General features: G+C 39.5%; 1 protein-coding gene across 1 annotated transcript; it reads left to right on the plus strand.

Moving 5' to 3' along the window:
- Nucleotides 1–361: 361 nt before the first annotated feature.
- Nucleotides 362–13,148, plus strand: LOC121369883. Its single transcript, XM_041494961.1, has 6 exons — nt 362–554; nt 4,650–5,021; nt 7,951–8,325; nt 9,213–9,311; nt 10,204–10,294; nt 10,986–13,148. The coding sequence occupies exons 1-6, from the start codon at nt 488–490 to the stop codon at nt 11,863–11,865; spliced, it is 1,884 nt and encodes a 627-aa protein (XP_041350895.1). The 5' UTR covers nt 362–487; the 3' UTR covers nt 11,866–13,148.
- Nucleotides 13,149–13,389: the final 241 nt, after the last annotated feature.

The raw sequence follows: 13,389 nt of genomic DNA on the forward strand, positions 1-13,389 counted from the left end.
AACATTCCTCTGTCATCCGCCAAAACCCAACCCTTCCCCTGCGCCTTCAGCCGACATGTTTTTGTGACGGTGCAAAGCCATCGATCACGGTAATCTGCGTGATTGATTCGCGTCTGCTCGTGACGCCGAGCTCCGTGTTAGACTGGAACACGCACCTCATCTACGTCAACCCGTGGACATCCTCGCTTAGTCAGCCGTGACACCTCGCCCGACACAAACACCAGCTCATTTACCTCCCTTTATCCGTTAGTTACACACGTTGGTGCGGCTCTGTTTGTGAGAGTTGCGTTATTCGGGCAGCGCACTCCTTGGACTGACAACATCGGCTGGACCATCAGAAGTTGATGATCTCTCGTAACTCTTCATCGTACGTACGGATCTATCGCGAATATTAAGCATGTAGGAAGTCAGTCTTTTGATTTGATGTCCCGGGAGTTGCCGGAAAGTTACTTTGTTTTTAACAAGAACAGTTTTTGCTTTCAGAAGCATGACTTGTAGACATTGTGAAATTGTGTGTGTTGTGTTGTCCGTGTGTGTGTCCGTCATATTAGCAGGTAAGAATAGTATGTCACATATATTGTAATATAATGACATTTCCGCAATTATGTTGGGCGTAGAAAAGTATTGAGGACTACAATTTGGTTCTAGGGCAAGCATTTTAAATTAAAGTTTCGTAATAATATATGTCTTCCTAAATCTCGCCAAAATAAGAACCTGAAAATAGTATCATCATTATGTGTTTTGTATGTTAAAAATATGATAAAAGTTAAAAATATCTTTGAAGGCCTAAAGACATAACTTGCAAGTCTTCTGGTTCCCTAACTATGCGATATCTAATTACGTTTTATTGATTGACAGCCACAACTGGTTATGTCCAAAGTTATGATTTTAAAAATAACAAGTTTTAACGTTTATAAATTTCTGAAAATTCTCAAAGAAAGCAAGATTGTTTATTTAGTCGACTTATTGGCTATCTATGCCTCCTATTCTATGCATGACCACCAAACACTAACTATATTTCGTTTTTTTTAAATTAAGTGAACTAAAACATTACTGTAATTTTTGTAACTTTTGGACATATCCAGTTTTGGTTGTCGGTCCTAGCTATACGTTTGTTTCTTTTTTATTTGTTTTATTTATGGCACAGGTTTGTACAGAATGGTCTGTACCATGAGATCATTTTAGAAAATAATATCAATAATCTAACACAAACACGTCAATGTATTTCTGTTTCGTGCATACCTTTATTATTGTCTCTTTATTGAAATATACCGGCCTCGGTGGCGTCGTGTTTAGGCCATCGGTCAACAGGCTGGTAGGTACTGGGTTCGGATCCCAGTCGAGGCATGGGATTTTTAATCCAGATACCGACTCCAAACACTGAGTGAGTGCTCCGCAAGGCTCAGTGGGTAGGTGTAAACCACTTGCACCAACCAGTGATCCATAACTGGTTCAACAAAGGCCATGGTTTGTGCTATCCTGCCTGTGGGAAGCGCAAATAAAAGATCCCTTGCTGCTAATCGGAAAGAGTAGCCCATGAAGTGGCGACAGCGGGTTTCCTCTAAAACATCTGTGTGGTCCTTAACCATATGTCTGACGCCATATAACCGTAAATAAAATGTATTGAGTGCGTCGTTAAATAAAAACATTTCTTTCTTTCTTTCTTTATTGAAATATGAAACTCAGTCTCATGCGCAAGCGATCCTGTGTCGATCAAACACCATACAACAAGCGAGGATCATTAACATTATAACAATAATTCTATCATTTTATCGGTATAGTTCTTGTTTTTATATGAATTCCTTTAAATAAGCCGCGTAAATCACAAACCAATAGACTACAAGTTCCTAATCTGATTTTCTGGTTGAAGTCTGTGCTAGGTAAAATCGATAAAATTCTCCATTGCAATAACATCATTAAAATATTCTGCAGTTTATTCATTTAAATGTTCTATTCGGTTTGAAACTAGTGCACGATCATGAACAGTGGCGTAGGCAGGATTTTGTATTGGGGGTGGGGAGGGGGGCACCTGGCATCCAAGCAAACAATGATATCGAGTAGTGGGATATGACACAGGAACCTTTTTAATGTTATTAATAAGCGAAAAGGTAAAAATGTCCGGAATTGGGGGGGGGGGGGGCATGGGGCCATCCCCCCCCCCCCCTCTGGCTACGCCACTGATCATGGAATGTTTTTGTTGTGCGTATATTGCTTTAGTTATAAACTTGTGTTATACAAGTGCTGACGTAACTACTACTATTAACACAATATTCTTGTTTTATTTAACATACTCACTGACTTTAATATTTAACATACTTAATATTTCGCATATTTAGCAGTGGAGTTCAATGGAAACTCTGAAGGAACTCAGCCGGAGGCTGGAGTCATCAATCTAATACAAACCAATAATTGATTAGTGGTGATTGATCGTCCGGATCTCCCAGTAACCTCGTCACTCTACCGTCACCCCAACGTTAACCCTAACACTGCCAATACAAAAGATGACTTTTATGAACTAATGATATGAAAGAGGAATTTCGTTTGCTTCGTAATTGGAGAAATATTTAAAGCCTTAATATTAAACAGCTACTTAACTGGAGAAGTGTAAATGACTAAGTGCATAACATAAGTGTTTCAGCATTTAACAACGTGTCTTAGTATTAAACAGCTGCGGAATTAGAAAAGTGTCTTATTATTAAACATCTACGTATTTGGAGAAGGGTGTTAATATTAAATAACTACATAATTGGTGAAGCGTCTTAATAGCTTCGTAAATAGATAAGTGTCTGTATATTAAACGGCTACGTAAATAGATATGTGTCTTAACATTAAACAGCTACGTAAATAGATAAGTGTCTGTATATTAAACGGCTACGTAAACAGATAACTGTCTGTATATTAAACAGCTTCAAAAATAGATAAGTGTCTTAATATTAAATAACTACGTAAATAGACATGTGTCTGTATATTAAACAGTTACGTAAACTTTAAGTGTCATGATATTAAACAGCTTCGTAAACAGATAAGTGTCTTAATATTAATCAGCTTCGTAAACAGAAAAGTGTCTTAATATTAAACAGCTTCGTAAATAGATAAGTGTCTTAATATTAATCAGCTTCGTAAATAGATAAGTGTCTTAATATCAAACAGGTACGTAAATAGGTAAGTGTCTTAATATTAAACAGCTACGTAAACAGATAATTGTCTGTATATTAAACAGCTTCATAAGTAGATAAATGTCTTAATATTAAATAACTACGTAAATAGATAAGTGTTTTAATATTAATCAGCTTCGTAAACAGAAAAGTGTCTTAATATTAAACAGCTTCGTAAATAGATAAGTGTCTTAATATTAAACAGCTTCGTAAACAGATAAGTGTCTGTATTTTAAACAGCTTCGTAAACAGATAAGTGTCTTAATATTAATCAGCTTCGTAAACAGGTAAGTGTCTTAATATTAAACAGCTACGTAAATAGATAAGTGTCTTAATATGAAAAAGGTACGTAAATAGATAAGTGTCTTAATATTAAACAGCTACGTAAATAGATAAGTGTCTTAATATGAAACAGGTACGTAAATAGATAAGTGTCTTAATATTAAACAGCTACGTAAACATATAATTGTTTGTATATTAAACAGCTTCATAACTAGATATGTGTCTTAATATTAAATACAGTCAAACCTGTCTTAAGCGGTCACACAAGGGATTATATAAAATGGCCGCTTAAGACAGGTGACCGCTGATTACAGGTTGCCACATAGTCTTTAAAACATTTGTTGTTTCTGAGTTTACCGTCTGTACTGCTAATTAACGGATGTGTGCTTCACAATTAACTATATATCAATTTTTGACATATCGCCTCCTGCAGAAAAAACTGCAACTGGAATGTATTAAATTAACCGTTCTCAACAAGTTTGTTTTCTTTTTCCATTTAATTATTTAATTCCTACTTCATGCGATGCATTGTCTTAGTACGTGAATCTAAACATGTCAAGCGTAGCCTGCCCAGAAGCAATTAGATGCATTTCAGAGTCATACTTTCTTAACTGATACACAGTTGAGATGTCGGGACTGAATTAGTACTAGTATTCCTGAAGGTGTGAAGATCGGTTATTTGCTGTACCTTATTGCTGTTTTTAAAATATCCCTTTTATATAACAGTAAACATTTGCTGTGGCCGCTTAATACAGGTATTTTAGCGATTTGGAATCCGATTTAGATGGCCGCTGGCCGTGTTATAAAGGTGACCGCTTATTAGAGGTTCATTTATATTATAAATCGTTTGGGAGGGAAAAGGTGGTCGCTTAAGGCAGGTGACCGCTATTTACAGGTGGCCGCTAGGACAGGTTTGACTGTAACTACGTACATAGATAAGTGTCTGGATATTAAACAGCTACGTAAACAGATAAGTGTCTTAATATTAAACAGCTACATAAATAGGTAAGTGTCTTAATATTTACAGCTACGTCAATAGATAAGTGTCTGTATATTAAACAGCTTCGTAAACAGATAAGTGTCTTAAAATTAATCAGCTTGGTAAACTGATAAGTGTCTTAATATTAAATAGTTGCGTGAACAGATCAGTGTTGAATACTTTGCTGGTATATAATTAGCATTAATTGCAATTTTAAATGATTATTCTTCCAGCCAGTTCCAACCCAATCAAACAATCTGACGTCTGCCATAATGGTTGTAACCAAGACAACCACGCACTCCAGTGCAGACTCAAAGAGAGGCTGGCAGTGGACCGGGCGTATTACGGCTACAAAGCCATAAAGGGTTGTCCTCTGTCCTGGGACTGCAGTAACAGCACTTCTGGTTCGGAGGGACCGTGCTGTCAGGTGGACGAGAAGGCGGACTGCAGGCGTCCGTTCCGTCACGACATCCTCGAGAACATCCTGGAGGAGTGCACAGGCAAGACGAAGTGTTCGTTCCCGACCGACAGGTGGAACGAGTCGTGTTCCTCCTCCACCGGCGACGTGGCCAGCTATTCGCACGTCAACTACCGCTGTGTCAAAGGTAGGTCTCACACCGGAACGGGTGGTTTGATGTAGATATAGACCTAGAGCGCCTGCCTGAAGTGCGGTGAGTTGCAGGATCGATCGTCCTTGATGGACTCTGATCGCTTCTAATTCCATCCAGTACCTCGCGATTAGTGCATTAAAGGCGACGATATGTACTGTCTTGTAATATTGTTCGCTTTCATTAGACTGTGTTATTTCCTCCTCTCCGAATGTGGTAGAATGTAGTGCAGTTATAGAGCTCTCACAAGAGGTGCGATGGGCCGCATAATCAATTACTCTCGATGTACTAGCGTTGTTTCCGATTCTAACCAGTACCCCATGTCTAGTAGATCACAGGCTATGGTGTGTACTGTCCTCTCTATACGAACGTGAATATAAAAGATCCCTTGCTGCGTTTTCAGTAGGAATAGTCTTTGTGACCACTGTAATGGCGACAGGCTTACTAGTACTCGTTCTTTCATGAATTAAAATGTTAAAATGTTAAGGGACCCGGATGGGGTCAGTGTAAGAATTTACTATGAAAGGTGAAAATATACATAGGGTAAGAAGTCTGCTTGCTATGGCCTGTGAAATAAAAAAATTAAAAACCCAAAGCACCTTACCAAAAACACCATTAAAATAAGAATATTACATTAATACATACAAATGAGAACTTGTAAGGATACATGCGTTAGATCCTTCAGTGTTCGACAATGTTGGTTGACAGGGGGTAGCAATATATATCGTTCTGATTAATAGTGACCAGTGAAACAAAAAGACAGTTGTATGTAAGGTCAATGCGTCTCAACCAGACATACATAGCGGGTAAGAGGACTGCCACTAGTTGAGGACAAGTAATTATTTTAAGAATTACATTAGGATTTGAGTGTCACTAAGAACATTTACTGTTTTGGTCGGTGTATATTTAGTATTTAAAAGGTAATACAAGAGGATTTCCACTCGTGCTTGTCTTGAATGTATCAAAAACGACTGCCATAATTGGTTCAGAGATTATTGATGAGTTTAGATACCGTTCTTAAGTCTATAGGTTTTTTTAAGTCTAAAGATTTTCATCAGTTGTAAGTTCACTGAAATCATTGTATGAGATCCCAATCTGGAGCCTAATTCACAAGGCTCTCCTTAACAACATCGCACTGTCTTTGCACGTCTTTTTACTACACTGTGAGATCCCAATCTGGAGCCTAATTCACAAGGCTCTCCTTTATCGCACTGTCAACATCGCACTAATTGCTCTCTTAACAACATGCACTGTCTTTTTACTACACTGTGAGATCCCAATCTGGAGCCTAATTCACAAGGCTCTCCTTAACAACATCGCACTGTCTTTGCACGTCTTTTTACTACACTGTGAGATCCCAATCTGGAGCCTAATTCACAAGGCTCTCCTTAACAACATCGCACTGTCTTTGCACGTCTTTTTACTACACTGTGAGATCCCAATCTGGAGCCTAATTCACAAGGCTCTCCTTAACAACATCGCACTGTCTTTGCACGTCTTTTTACTACACTGTGAGATCCCAATCTGGAGCCTAATTCACAAGGCTCTCCTTAACAACATCGCACTGTCTTTGCACGTCTTTTTACTACACTGTGAGATCCCAATCTGGAGCCTAATTCACAAGGCTCTCCTTAACAACATCGCACTGTCTTTGCACGTCTTTTTACTACACTGTGAGATCCCAATCTGGAGCCTAATTCACAAGGCTCTCCTTAACACACAATCTGGAGCCTAATTCACAAGGCTCTCCTTAACAACATCGCACTGTCTTTACACGTCTTTTTACTACACTGTGAGATCCCAATCTGGAGCCTAATTCACAAGGCTCTCCTTAACAACATCGCACTGTCTTTACACGTCTTTTTACTACACTGTGAGATCCCAATCTGGAGCCTAATTCACAAGGCTCTCCTTAACAACATCGCACTGTCTTTACACGTCTTTTTACTACACTGTGAGATCCCAATCTGGAGCCTAATTCACAAGGCTCTCCTTAACAACATCGCACTGTCTTTACACGTCTTTTTACTACACTGTGAGATCCCAATCTGGAGCCTAATTCACAAGGCTCTCCTTAACAACATCGCACTGTCTTTACACGTCTTTTTACTACACTGTGAGATCCCAATCTGGAGCCTAATTCACAAGGCTCTCCTTAACAACATCGCACTGTCTTTACACGTCTTTTTACTACACTGTGAGATCCCAATCTGGAGCCTAATTCACAAGGCTCTCCTTAACAACATGAGACATCGCACTGTCTTTACACGTCTTTTTACTACACTGTGAGATCCCAATCTGGAGCCTAATTCACAAGGCTCTCCTTAACAACATCGCACTGTCTTTACACGTCTTTTTACTACACTGTGAGATCCCAATCTGGAGCCTAATTCACAAGGCTCTCCTTAACAACATCGCACTGTCTTTACACGTCTTTTTACTACACTGTGAGATCCCAATCTGGAGCCTAATTCACAAGGCTCTCCTTAACAACATCGCACTGTCTTTACACGTCTTTTTACTACACTGTGAGATCCCAATCTGGAGCCTAATTCACAAGGCTCTCCTTAACAACATCGCACTGTCTTTGCACGTCTTTTTACTACACTGTGAGATCCCAATCTGGAGCCTAATTCACAAGGCTCTCCTTAACAACATCGCACTGTCTTTGCACCTCTTTTTACTACACTGTGAGATCCCAAAGCTGTGAGAGTTTAGTGAATTAGGTCCCTGGACTGTAGGCTACTTTAATGTCTGAATATCCCTTTGTCCTGTCTGTGGGAAAGTGATTATAAAAGATACCCTGCTATAGCGGGTTTTCTCCAAACAATTACCAAATATTTAACATCCAATAAAGTTAATCAACATGTTGTAGCGGTGTCATTAAACAAAACAAAATTTAACTTTTATTCCATTGTTTTTACAGATTCCCTGGTAGGCGACATCTGTCAGCCGCGTGTGTACATCCGAGGTCTGATCGTGTACGCCATGTACAATCCTCAGAGCACCGAGACCTTCAAGAACGGATCCTGCTCCTGTACCATCCAGTCGTCTCGCGTCGGCACCACTGCCGAGGTGGAGATCTTCGCCATAGACTTGAGACTGCCGACCACGAAGGTGGGGAACTGCTCGCGACTGGAGGTTCTGGACAAGGGCGTCCTGCTAGGGTTCGGGTGTGAAAACACCAACGATGTGCCCGCCAGTCTGCTGAGGTCGCTCACCAAGACGACGACGCCGCTGTCGCTGCAACTGACGTTGGCGAACCCAGGTCTACCCAAGTTCGTGTGGCTTAGTTTTGAAGGTAAATAATACATAATCTAGATTTAGTTAGCTGTGAGTGGTTGTTAGAGGAGCTGGGCTTAGTGACACCCATCAAGCACTGACCATGTGAGACCTGTTGGTAGAATCTACCACTGACTTGGCCATAGTGCTCGGTGTTGGTTTGGTAGGTTTTCTTCATTCATTTTAACTTATTTTCGTGCTTAAAGTTCAAGCATGCTGTCTTGGGCACACACTTCAGCTAATGTGGACTGTCTGTCCAGGACAGAGGGTTAGTGGTCAGTGAGAGAGAAGTGGGTTCAGTGGTCTTACACCTACCCATTGAGTCGTTAAAACTCGCTCTGTGTGAGAGCCGGTACCAGGCTGCGAACCCAGTACCTACCAACCTTATGTCCAATGCCTTATCACTACGCTACTGGGGTCGGTGGTTTTGTAGGTGGCACTACTTCGCTATATAAGGAATCATTACGGTGTTACTACTCATAATTCAATGGCATACATAGTCGTACTACGCAAGTAATTTAAATAACACCCACCCCATACTTTGGCTTAAATTACTATTCATATAGTTTTAATTCACTAATTTATTCCCTCTTTTTGTCCTGGACAGGAGATCTAGCTCAAATCAGAACTAGAGCTCAGGATGGACATGCCTGAACCCTAGGTGGATATAAGCATGTTAATAGAGTTTTCCGTCCGTTACTACTGAGTCTATTGGTCCAGCCAATTAAATTGTTAGTTCTTTCTCAGTGTTTCTTATTGTGATGTACAAAATAGTGTAATTAGACCAACACGAGATATTGTCAATTATTATTATTATTATTTTAATATTGCATATTGTATGGTATTGTTTTTGTTGTGCGAACACAACATTGTCATTATGATTATTTAATTTTCTGGATATTTCAGCGTCAAGTGAGATAGTCCTACGTTGTGGTAACGACGCCTTGGATCTGGAGGTTGGAATTTATCCCTGGATGTTGGAGGGTCTCACAGAAACAGGAATCAGTAAGTAATACACCACATACCTGACAGGCATGTGCAAACAGTGACACGTTTGTTGCTAGTAGTACAGTCAGTAACACGGTGCATATTTAACATGCATGTGCATACAGTGACAGGTAGCTAAAACAGGAATCAGTAACCCTGTACATATCGACATCTACTAACAAATAACAGGTCACTGAATCAGGAGTGAATAAATCACATGGTACATATTTGACAGGCACATGCAAGTCGTGACAGGGTAGTACTGGTAGATCAAAATGTTATTTCACAAGGTTTGTAACAGTTACAGGCGTGTTGTGAAAAACATAGGTTGTTTCTCGATATATCAATTCCATGCAAAAGTACAATGAAATGTTATGTAATGCCATATTTGAATACTAGTACGTATGTTCATATGAACATATTACGGTTATTCTCGCGGTGAATGTCGCCGATTAGGATAGACATAGCTAAAAACTAGCAAATTTAATAATTACAGTTTTTTTGTTTGTGTGTTTGTTGGTTTTTGTTGTTGTTTTGCTGGGTTTTTTTGCTTCTTGTTTTTTTTTTTTTTTTTTTTTTTTTTTGGGGGGGGGGGGGGGGGGTTGGGGGCGGGTTGTTGTTTTATGTTGTTTTGTTTTCTTTAATTGGTTGTTGTTGTTTTTTGCACACTATAGTAATTTGTGTGAAGTATAGTTTATTTTTAAATTATCTCATCAATTCTGTTACTATAACGACTGCTTCTGAAGTTACTCAACATCTTCATAGTTGTAGGTACTAGAAACATTAAAATAACAGTCGATGTTAAGATATTTAATGAAAGAATCTTTGTAGATATTTTTTTAAAAAGAAAAACCTCCAAATTATTGTTCTGTTAGTGGTGTACTAAGTTTGTTGTGTTTTTCAATTTCAGATTCAGACTGGGTTGCAGCGATACTGTTTGGGGTTTTGATAGGCATACTGGTGCTCTCAGTAACACTGGCGGGATTCCCCTGGTACATGAGGTGGGTTCAGATTCAGACTGGGTTGCAGCGATACTGTTTGGGGTTTTGATAGGCATACTGGTTCTCTCAGTAACACTGGCGGGATTCCCCTGGTACATGAGGTGGGTTCAGATTCAGACTGGGTTGCAGCGATACTGTTTGGGGTTTTGATAGGCATACTGGTTCTCTCAGTAACACTGGCGGGATTCCCCTGGTACATGAGGTGGGTTCAGATTCAGACTGGGTTGCAGCGATACTGTTTGGGGTTTTGATAGGCATACTGGTGCTCTCAGTAACACTGGCGGGATTCCCCTGGTATATGAGGTGGGTTCAGATTCAGACTGGGTTGCAGCGATACTGTTTGGGGTTTTGATAGGCATACTGGTTCTCTCAGTAACACACACATATCTCACATACACAAGAGCGTTGCATTATCTATTATCAGTTTTCATTTTATGACACGGTAACAACAAATAAATAAATTGAAGAAAGACGCACACAGTTAAACATCACACATTATAGAATATTGTCTTTATATATATATATATATATATATATATATATATATATATATATATATATATATATATATATATATATATATAAGTTATTGTATGTTTTGACAAAACATCTCGAAGACTTAGAGTACCGTTTACGATAAAACAGTAGTATAATATTAATTATCTCACCTGACTGATTTTCTTGTTTCCAGGAAGCTGATAGCGGAAAGTCAGGAAACGAAGTCTGGAAACGAGGCTCGGACTTCCATGAACGGAAACGTGCTCGGCCAGAGACGGAGTTCGCGCGACCCGAAGATTTACGTCGATGTGGAGGAGGCGCTGTACGGCACGCCCCCTAGCTACACGTCCGAGGACAGGAACGGACACCTGTATTCCGGGTCCGCCGCTAAGATGAAACTCCCCAGAAAGAGTGAAACCAAGCTGGTCGACCTGCCTCAGATTCCGAAGGGCGTCGAAGGCAAAATGGTGGAAAACGGTGAATGTTACTACGCCATGGACGGGGGCAGTGATCAGGGCACGATCGAACGAAGGGACAACTCCTTTAAATCCGACCCCAGTGGTAGAGAGTCCGTGTCCATGATCTACTCAGAAATTCCATACGAGGCCATGGCGACGTGCAAGACGGGGATGTCGACGTTCAAGGACGACGGCGAATACACGACGCCCTCCATCTCATTCTCCACGGCGTCGACACTGAATCGCGACGCTCAGTACGAGTCGACGTTCGGTGACGTCATCGCTCAGCTCGGCAAGGCTCCCAGCATGGAGTCCATCGAGCTGTCCACGTTACCAAGACAACGACACGGCCCGGATGTAGATGAGGACGACGAGTATCTACTTCCGGTTACCAGCCCGAAGAGGAGGCGATCTCAGGAGATAATCGGCGAAGTCCGGAAGTTCATCAATCACGCGTTCGTGGAAAAGGGAGACAACGAGAACGCGCAGGTCAAGGATATCCCGGAAACGGAAACCTCACTCGACGTTACGGACTTCTCTGACGTCTCATCGGCGGCCGTCTCGGAAGTAAACCCCGACGAGTTTAGGTTTGAAAACACCCAGTATGGCTTCTAAACGACTCTGCGTTCGTCTGTCCGTCTGTCTGGGTGGCTTAGGACGATGCTGAGGCGCATTGTGATGATCGTAGGCGTATGGGGCCCCTATTTTTAAATGCAGGCAGGCTGATTTTTGCCTGAATTAAACAATAATGCCGGAAAGAAACGAAAATGTCGAAGGAAAACCGCAAATGCCGAAAAAACCCCGCCCGAAAACGTTCGAATCTGGATAATAACGTTTATTCATATTGACATTACTACCAAACAGCTATATAGAGTTGAAAACGAACCACTACGCATTTTTACATGAAATATAAAGAAATACGTGGTGAAAAGGTTTCAGGCCAGCTTATTTTGCTCAAAGATTTCCTCCAGTTTACAGAGTCCGGTTTTGGCGGGTTTCTCTATATGCACGCTTATGATAATGATGCTAACAATGTCGCTGTTCACGATTGTAAGATTCCTGTTACTGGAGCACAATCAACGGTATCTGACGTTGTAACCTAACACGTGAACATTAAAGAAATACAAGCTGCTTGATTTTAAGAAAGGATTAAGACACTGTGTTTGACTATGAAATGTTGTGGTACCCAGAAACCAACGTATTACGTAAAGTTGATGGTATGTGCTGAACTGTCTGTATTTATCCTGCAGTCAGTGTTTTAAATATTGTATGTATACTTATTAAAGTAAACATACCTCAAACACTATACCAAGTATGTTTATCCGAGAATGGGTAGTACTATCTTAAATATTGTACTTGGTGTATTTATTTGAGTATACATACTAGTATTATGCTATATATTATACAACTGCGTATGTGTTTGGGTGTTTATATTATGTTTATTGCTATTTACATATATTGCTATTTATGTTATATATTTAATATGCTGGGTATATTTATATTATCTGATGATAAATATTTAAATACTATACTCAATATGTTTATTTTAAAATATGTGACATTTTAAAATATTAAGCAAGCCGGTAATAAATGTAGTGGGGAGTATTTGATAGTTCATCCATTTACTTTTTATTCTGAATTTTGTACTGAAAAGAAAATTCTTCTTAATCCGTTTCCATGGGTTTAGGTAGTCATGTGGTCAGAGTAATTGCTTGACACACACTTTGATAAGTTTATTTCACTTTAAATTACATTTATTTTAGTATAGTGCAATCTGTCAATGCAATGAGTTTTTATATTCAGTTAATGCTTTCGTTTTCTTTATTGTGTGAATGTTTTAACATTGCCTCGTGAATTATAGAATCTTTTAGTACAACTAAATAAACTATGCAATACAATTTGTTCTATTATTATTATTATTATTATTATTATGAAATAGTTTATTTATTTATTTATTTATTTATTTATTTTTATTTATTTTATTTATGTTGTAATATTTAAAACAACAGCAAATCCAAATAGGATGAGTAATCGTGGTGTCGCCACGGAAAGTAAAACATCACCAGTGAAGACATTTGATCCCAGTACCTGGTGCTCCTTAGTAACATTTGACTGGTAAATTTGGAAAGGAAAATGGTC

Source organism: Gigantopelta aegis, chromosome 4 (assembly GCF_016097555.1).
Source record: "Gigantopelta aegis isolate Gae_Host chromosome 4, Gae_host_genome, whole genome shotgun sequence".
Classification (NCBI taxonomy): domain Eukaryota; kingdom Metazoa; phylum Mollusca; class Gastropoda; order Neomphalida; family Peltospiridae; genus Gigantopelta; species Gigantopelta aegis.

Coding starts and splice junctions, on each gene's coding strand:
- LOC121369883 (XM_041494961.1), top strand. CDS start 488: ATGACTTGTAGACATTGTGAAATTGTGTGTGTTGTGTTGTCCGTGTGT. Junction 555..4,649: donor TGTGTCCGTCATATTAGCAG/GTAAGAATAGTA, acceptor TTATTCTTCCAG/CCAGTTCCAACCCAATCAAA. Junction 10,295..10,985: donor GGATTCCCCTGGTACATGAG/GTGGGTTCAGAT, acceptor TCTTGTTTCCAG/GAAGCTGATAGCGGAAAGTC.